The 9,125-nt window shown below is 39.8% G+C and overlaps 1 protein-coding gene across 1 annotated transcript in view; it reads left to right on the forward strand.

Moving 5' to 3' along the window:
- Window positions 1-3,447: 3,447 nt before the first annotated feature.
- The window catches only part of LOC125484228 (complement component C8 alpha chain-like), a 46,455-nt gene continuing 40,777 nt past the window's right edge, over window positions 3,448-9,125 (forward strand). The window contains exons 1-2 of the mRNA XM_048602084.1: window positions 3,448-3,467; window positions 6,355-6,472. Coding sequence (XP_048458041.1) covers window positions 3,448-3,467; window positions 6,355-6,472 — 138 coding nt within the window. The remainder of the gene's footprint in view (window positions 3,468-6,354; window positions 6,473-9,125) is intronic.

Below are 9,125 nucleotides of genomic sequence, written 5' to 3' on the forward strand. Positions count from 1 at the left end.
AACGTTCGTCATTCATCACTATTTGACAATTTATATTGGTTTGAGACTATGGTAGACCTTGGAAAAACCTCACCTCTCTGGGACCTTAACTTCAATTGAACACTACACGCTAGAGTTACTGGTTATAAATATGCTTCCCTTTCAGAATTTTATTGTCGTCAACTTCGTTATGATTTAAATTTAGCAAAGATAAAAATAAAATATCTTCACAAACAAAACTTGATTCCAATCATTGTTAGCTAAATATTTTACTGTAGTTTGATGAACGTTGGTAAAAGTTGTGTATTGGAACCATATGTCTTGTAGCTTTGGTTATATTCCTGATGGAATAGGGAGATTTTCAACTGTAACCGACCCCCTGACCCAGTTACATTGTAAGTGTAAGTGGTCTGCCTGTTGTTCTTCCCAAAATTAGTAGGAGCCCAATTGCTAGTAAAAAGAAAGTGTACATTTAGGTCTAAGTCTAGTTACTGAGAATGTCCAAAATGAGTTGGGTCATGGTGACATCAGATTACATGGAACTGGCGCTTGTGTCTGTTGGGCTTCAAGTATGATGCCATTTCCGACCATCCTATCTATGTATATAATAAAACAAAGACTGTGGATGCTGAAGATCTGAAACAAAAACAGAAACTCCCGGCAAAACTCAGCAGGTCTGGCAGCATCTGTGGAGATAAACCAGAGTTACCATTTTGAGTTTGGTGACTCTTCATCAAAACCCTCTCTGTGTGGCTGTGTTCAAGTCTTGATCTTCATTTACAAGAATGTAGACTTCACATCACTAAGTTATCTCTGCACATTATGTCCTATGCTGGTTATAAGGCTCCATTTCTGGTTCTCAAAACCAATGTTTGGAGCATGTGCTGCACAAGCTACATCTATTAGTGCCAAGTGTGAGTGATTCAACCAACTTTCTTTATAAAAGGAGCTTGAAGGAAGCCTCAATAGTTCAAATATTATTTTAAGATGTTTTTGAGGTCCTGAGGAGAATAAATGCTCTTCCTGGTCTACAAAAAAAATCAGCCCACAATCAGCCGAACATTTTTCTTTGGATTGAAGCTTCATCACAAAAATGACTGACCTTTTGAACCCATTTTAGGTCAAAGGCGAAGATTACAACCATGTGTTTCCAGCACACCAGTGATGGTGTTTTTTACACAATTCTATAATACTTATTGTAGAGAAATGATATGTGGACAAAGTTGGAGGAATTCTGAATATGCAGCAAGCCTGTACAGTATGTTTCAAAGCAGATCAATAGATGAAATCCAACTAGATGTATTGTAAGCGGGCAATCCGTTTTGCCACTTCAGACCAGGCAGTGAAGTTGAATATTTAGGGGTGGCATGGTGGCTCAGTGGTTAGCACTGTTGCTTCACAGTGCCGGGGAACTGGGTACAATTCCAGCCTTGGGTGACTGTCTGTATGTATGGAGTTTGCATGTTCTCCCTTTGTCTGTGTGGGTTTCCTCCTGATGCTCGGGATTCCTCCCACAGTCTAATGGTGTGCAGTAAGGGGGATTGGCCATGCTAAATTGCCCTGTAGTGTCCAGGGATTAGCAGGCAAAGTGGATTAGATAATGTAAATTCAGGGTAACAGAAGGAGGGTGAGGGCCTGGGTGGGATGTTCTTTGGAGGATCAGTGCAGACTCAGTGTGCTAAATGGCTTCTTTCTGCACTGTAGGAATTCTATTCTATGATTCTAGGCTCAGTTTCTGATCACAGAAAATGATGCACAAACTGGGGAACAGTCACAAGCCTGTTAAAGAACACTCTCAATGTTTATCGAAATTAATTCACTTTATTGGTTCATGAAACAGTGAAAGTGAAGAAGGTCAGATAGTCTTAGTTCTCACCTGCTAATCATCTGCCCAATCTCCTCCAATTATGTTCTTACTAGCTCCTATGTGTGGAGGAATCTTAAGGACACATGGTGAACAAACAATAGATTGAAGGGAGCCCTGAAGTGAAAAAAATAGAAATGTCAAGGTTCCATAAGATACATTAGTCCAATTATGAATAACTATGTTAATACAGTAAACACTATAAATCTTTTATTCTAGAAAATACAAATTTATGTATTAAAGAATACTGACATTTAGAAATGGATTACAAAGCAACAATTTTAAATGTTCTAACCTGAGCATTAATGGTATTAATTTCTATTTAGTTTAATATAGTATCTAAGTATTCTATAACAAAGTCAAATGGAAAGTTTGCTCAACTTTTCCTTTCCACATTTACACTACTATTAATCATTCATTAAATGGAGTTGTTTGCTCAACCCCTTTCATTTGACATTCTGCTACAATACTTTGTTTGGAATTTGCAGTGCTAAACGTTTGTTTCATTTGAGTAGCAGTTTATTTGATATAAACTGTCAAATTTTTTATTCTTTAAAATTATTATTACACTGCATGAAGAATGAATTTGTTTTTGAGCTGCTTCTCAACTTCTGCATGCCTGCTGTTTTTTACTCATTTTGCCAATTCGAATCAGAACAGCAACAGGTTAGTGTTTACCACTTCGAAAAACTGGGCTAACTGAATGTATTTGTGGTGGTGTTTGTGATGGAATCTATAGCTGTGGTATGCTGTGGGTCATGATTCTGGGACCAAAAGGAGGACAGGACCACATGAATGAGTCAGGGCGCAGGAGGAAGAGTGAGCACATTGGACTGAGGTGGAAATTTTACAAGTGGTGGACAATTAAAAAGGCTGTTGTCTGGACTGCAATCTAACTAAGGACATCAGTTTGCCTCCCTGAACTGCCAGCCCGATCTTAGGGTTAGAAGCCAGGCAACCTCAGTTGTGCAGCTGGTAGATGTGGCTGCTTCTGAGACTGCAAAGAGGAGAGTGTGCATCCTTTTTGGTTAGTTATCGAAGGACTGCAAGAGACTTAGAGATGCGTCAGGGTGAGGCAGGCAGGTCCTGGTAATGAGAGGCATGGATCCCGCAGTCATGGCATCTAACCTGTGGGGGTGAACTTTACTGCTGTGAAGGGGTGGGGTGGGGTTTGGATTCCCTGGGTATAGAGCCTTGGGAATGGAAGTCCTTTACACAGACACTATTGGGACACTGCTTTGGTGTGCCTGGTAGATTTTCCATTCGTCACGAATACTGTTTCAATGTTGGTTAAATGATGACAATGGATGTAACTTAATGGCAATAGGCCAGTTTATTACCTTACCGATCATCATCCTCCACTCGGTTGAACTGGTGCCATTTCTGCCATGAAAATAGTCAATGGTACTGGAAGACATTAGGTTTCCCTCCTGTGCCTCCCACTGCTATTTTACCACCTACACTACCTCCCAATCCATCTCCAGTGGCCAGAATCCCAGCCTGTACACCTTAAAACTTGAAAAGTAAAGGTGGGGTCCTTACACAATGTATTTTATGTTTGTGCTTTTCATATAAATCTGAGGTTTTGGTGACATTAAGTATAAATGTTGATTGGAATGAGCAGGTGAGTCAAAATGTTCAAAAGTATCATAGATTTTCTTCTGTTGTTTCTGGATCTGAGTTTCTCATGGTTATGCGGCTATTCGACACGAGGGAGCCACACCATTTGCAGGTGAGCAGCGGGCCATCAGCAGTGAGGAGCAATGCAGCTCTTCCTACCATCTGCTTAAAACCCACCAAAATCTTGGGACAGCGTTTTTTGTCTCAGAGACCTGTCTGGATATCAACAAGCGCTATCAGGCCCTGTTGTTCTTTACCCAAACTTTTTGCCACTTATTGCTCATCCTGGGGAATGCCAAATTATCTCCCAGGTTTTTTCTCTACTATCAATCTCTTCTGAAAATCCTGCTCCCCTCTCATCTCCACTCCTTAAATACAAGGAGTTCGAAGAGTTCTATGTCACTACAGAAGTTCAGTTATTTAGCTACATCACTTCCCTCACCTTACCCACTAGCCTAAATTCTGTCAAGGTTAGGAATGGCAGCAGTTGCTGTCTAGCCAGTGATACCCACATCCCCTAAAAGAATGAAAAAAACCTTCTGCTCTTACCATCTTTCTCTAGTTTCTCTTTTTCACCATAACTGGTTAGTGCACGAAACCTCCTACCTGTCTGATTGTTTTTCCAGTAAATTGCTGATCACTCAATCTTCTTCCCATGCTAGCTGATAACATAAATGGCTTCATTCGTTTGGTATTTTTCATGTCCCCTTGAATATCTGCTGTCATCAACCCCTTCTCAAAAAAAATCTTTGACCACTCTTTCCTTGAAAATTATAGCTTCATTTCCAAATTTTCTTCCTTCTCCAGCATCTTCAGCCTCCCAAATCCTCACCCATCCTTCCTGCCGCTCAAAGTTGAACATTTACACCCCCACCACAGCACAGGAATAGCTCTAAGCAAAGCCACAAAATTACAAGTCTCCAGGGCTACAACCTTGGTGCACTGTCCTCCTTCATCCTTATCAAGCTGATGCATTTTTTAATGTAGTTGACATGTTATCCAATTTATATAGTGATGACACTCAGTTTTACTTCACCAACCTTTCTTTTGACCTGAGCAGTGATTATATTGCCGATTGTCTACTTAACATTAAGTACTTGGAAAACTTCAAAATCAAGACCTAATGTGTTTGCTGCTGAAGCGCTCATCCATGTTTTTGCTCCCTCTGCACTTGACTACTATGATGTTTTCACAGCTGGCATGCTACCTTGCCATTTATTTGAGATCTGCTATCCATAATGTAACCATCAGCAAGTCTTGTCCACCTATCACCTCTTTGTGCTTGCTGACCTACATTTGTCACCGAGCCCATCAAATGTCGAAATGTAAAATATTCATCCTCACGTTTTAAACCATCATGACATTGACTTTGTTGGGTCAATAGGTAGGTAGAGATTACTAGTGGCGCACTCCACCTAAAACATCCCTCTGGGCTGCGCATGCTCTTCTGCTGAGAAACTATGTGCTTGAAACAGACAAGATGGTTGACTTGTCATGTGAACATCCTTCTTCAACTACCAGATGGGTTGAGAAATAACATTGTTTAAGAATTCCAAAATTGACTTGATCAGTGTTCCATTGTCCAAGTGATTAAGTCTCCATCTCCGAGAGTCAAATACTTCGAGTGATTGCCATGCATGTCTTACTAATGAGTGCTGTGTGTTTTTCTCACTCTCTAAAGTCATTGTCATATTTGGGTTTTGCAGACAGACTGAGTAGGAAGTATAGTGATACAAGTTAGGATTAGCCACCTTGTTCTATGAAGGCACTTAGTCTCTGATCTAATTTAAAGAAAGGTCTGTTTTTAGAAGTTCAGTTCAGGTTTCCAGCCAATGGATTAGAAATCATCATTTGGCATAAGCACATCTTCATGACAACTCAATCTCAAAGACCAGAAACTTAATTCATGTCATTATTGTTTCTTATTTGCTTTAAGTGATGTAATTTCTGAATAAAACAAAGCAAAATTCCTTGACAGGAATTTAGTGCTTGAAACGAGGTCAGCAAGATGGGCATCATAGAATATGAGTTCCCTGATTGGGGCTGTTAATCTGGTTGAATCAGTGAGTCCCAGCTGACAGATATAAACGGGAGTGTCATAGGTTCTGGTCACCCTGTGAGCTGGCTCTGAGGGAGCTGGACAAGTGTCAAGGACTCTCCACGTGTAAATAAGGAGTGACTTGGTGATGGGATACCAGCCTCTGTGGAGTTATTTCAAGGAAGTCCCACCCTCATCATTATAAGTTTTAGACTCAAATGAGTTTGTGTTGGCACCATGAGCCCCTTCAGGCAGCTGCTCGGCTCAATTGTAAAACAGTGGTCTCTAAAACCTTTGTTCTTAATAGATACAATAGCTCCTACTTGAATTTGCTGTTCTACTTGTACTTTTACACTGCCCACAATTGTATATGACAGAGTAAGGGTTATCCTATTCGTTTAGCAATATGCCAATGGTATCCAACCAAACATGAGTTTATTGATATCTATTCACAATTCCTTAGAATTATATATTATTCTTTCATATTCAGCAGGATTTACTTTTGCAGTTACTGCTATTTTAGTTCCGCTATGTGAGAGGTGGCAGATTGCTTCTAGCTGGAGCAGTGGAGAATAGACAGTTGCCAATGGGCAGCAACAGAAGCATACTTTTACATTTCCAGTTTGCTGAGTAGAAAGAATGTAATTGACTATATTGCTTGTTCTCCCTTGAAGGAAGGATTAAAATTTTAAACCTCTTTCATCTGCCCTAATAACTGTGGATGTAAAGAGTGTATTGTTATTTCTAGTACATCAAACCATTCTTACCATTAACAATAACCACCAGTAAACAACTTGTTTTATGCTGAAAAAATATGTTGCCATTTTGAACAAATTTTGTTATTTCATCCTAGTTCAAAACATTGTTGCACGCATCATTCTGGCCGAAAAATCCGAAGTGTAGTCCCACTTGACTGTCAACTTGGCCAGTGGGCACAATGGACAGTGTGTTCTCCTTGTGAAGCAAGAAAGGTATGATTTCATATACTAACACAAGTTTGATTTAGGGAAATGGCTTATTTGTTACAAAAAAGATAAGATGCAGAAATTTCAGCAAAAACAGAAAATGATGGAACTGGATAACAGGTCAAACTACGTCTGAGAAAGAGTGATGAAAAATTGCGCTTTGTGAATTAATCACTACTCAAAATAAAACTGCAGATATTGGAAATCTGAAAAAAAGACAGAAATTGCTGGAGAAACTCAAGTCTGGCAGCATCTGTGGGGAGAAAGTTAACATTTCAGGTCCAGTGGCCCTTCTTCAGAACTTCTGTCTGCTTTCTCTCCAAAGATGCTGAGTTTTCTCAGCTATTTCTGTATTTCTTTGTGTGTTGTGAAAGTTTGCTTCTAAAGCTGAGATGGTAACATATTTCAAGGCTCCATTGTCACTGTCAAGGTTTCTAATTCAGATATGATAAAATTAAAATTCCAATAAAATTGCCTGTACATTGCTCTATTAATGTTCTTGAGCCAAACTTCCGAAGTGCTACTGCTGCTATAATAGTGTAACATTTTCAGTTACACGTTAAGCATCCTGCAGTCTCTTAAGTAAGATTGTGAGTTCATTAGCAATGAATTTCAAATTTAGGGAATTTTGTGCTGATTTATGTCTCTGTGTTTTGGCCACTGACTCCTGCCCACTTCCTGATCACTGTCCACGAATGAACTAGATTCTTGCAATTTTAACATCCTACGTGACCCCAGGTTGATCCTCTGCCACTTACTTCCACCGCTGTAATACTCTCCTCTCTCCTAGCCATCCTGCTAATTTCTGCTAAAACTTTATCCATTCCTTTGTGTATCTAGATTTGACTTTTCTAATGTTTTCCTTGCTGGCCTCACATCTTTAATCCTCTATAATCTGAGTTCATCCAAAAGTCTGCTGTCTACATTCTGACTCACATCAAGTCTGGTTTCCTTATCAGTCCTATGTTTATTACTGTAGATTGACTCCCAACAGATTTAAGAATTCTCATTGTTACTTTCAAAGCTGTCCACGGCCTTGCCTCTTCCAGTCCCTGTAGTTTACACCAGCTCTATGAACCTTTGAGAACTCTGCACTGCACCAATGCTGGCCTCTTGTATATACCAGATTTTAATTGCTCCATCACAGGTGATTGTGCATTCAGCCTCCAAGCCATTAAATTCTGGAATACCCTTGCTAAACTTGGATATACCTCATTCTTCCCTTTAAAATGTTTTTAATCTCTATTTCATTGATCAAGCAAGCAGTTTACTGTCAATGCTTGTTTAATTATGCTCCTCTGAAGTGTCTTGTAGAATTTTGATTTCGGGATTAAAGGTGCTATTTAAATTTAAAATGCAATTTTCTTTTGCTGCTCAAGTGAACAACAAGATAAGACTTCCATCCTATCTCTGTGGGATGTAAACTTATGGCCCCAATATCTAATTCACTACACTTCCCATCTCTTATTGGCAATAGAAGTATTGTGCAAATTTTACTGAACTAGTTACTCAGAGACAAGGATTTGTGCACTGGAGACAGGGGTTCAATTCCACTAGGTCAGTTAGAGGAATTCAAATTGAATTAGTTAATACATCTAGAATACATATCTAGTCTTACTAGAAATCACTGGATTATTGAATTGCAGCAATATTATTCAGAGAAGGAAATCTTCATTCTTACATGACTTGGTCTACACATGACTCCAGATCCATAGCAACGACTCTTAACTGCCTCTAAAATGGCCTAGGGAATCATTTAGTTATTGCAGACTGCTACAGATAAACTATGTAAGAATAAATGCTGTTGGGCCAACTGGCATCAGCCAAAGCTCTGGAATAGATAAAGTCAATGTTCCTCATCACCATATAGGGACTTGTATCAAAATTGGGAGAGCTGTCCCATAGAACAGCCTAACATTGCCTTGCTCACTGAATCATAGCTTACAACATTGACTCCTCCATCATCATCTCTGATGGTACAGGTAGCGTACAATGGAACGCAGTCAGGAGGAATGACTATCTCTGTCCTCAGCTTTGATTGTGGAGCATTCAGGTATCATTCATGACATTCAAGACAATGACCATATCAGGAAGAGAGAATTTAACTATCTCTCTTTGACATTATTGTCATTATTATTGCTAAACTTTTTATCATCAACATCCTGGATGTTACCCTGAAACTTAACTGCAACAGGACAGAGACCAGGAATTCTGCAGTGAGTAACCTACCTTGTAACTCTCCTGTCCATCTTTTACAATGTACATGTCAAATGTGTGATGGAATACTGTTCACTGGCCTGGATAAGGAAGGCTTCAACAGTGCTCAAGGTGCTTGTTACCATTCAAAAGAGAGTAGCTCACTTAACTGGCACTTCATTCATCACCTTCAACAGCAGTGTGTACCATCATCAAGCTGCACTGAAGCAACTCACCAAGCTTTCTTCAACAGCATCTTTCAAACCTGCAGCATCTAGCACGAAGTTGAACAAGTACAGCAGATGCATGGGAACACCACCACCTGCAAGCTCCCCTCTAAGTTACACAACATCCCAAAGTGGAACCATATTATTATACAAGACAACAAGGTGCAGGGCTGGATGAACACAGCAGGCCAAGCAGCATCATAGGAGCAGAGAGGCCTCTCTGCTCCTATGATGCT

The sequence above is a fragment of the Rhincodon typus genome, chromosome 10, assembly GCF_021869965.1.
Source record: "Rhincodon typus isolate 14 chromosome 10, sRhiTyp1.1, whole genome shotgun sequence".
NCBI lineage: Eukaryota > Metazoa > Chordata > Chondrichthyes > Orectolobiformes > Rhincodontidae > Rhincodon > Rhincodon typus.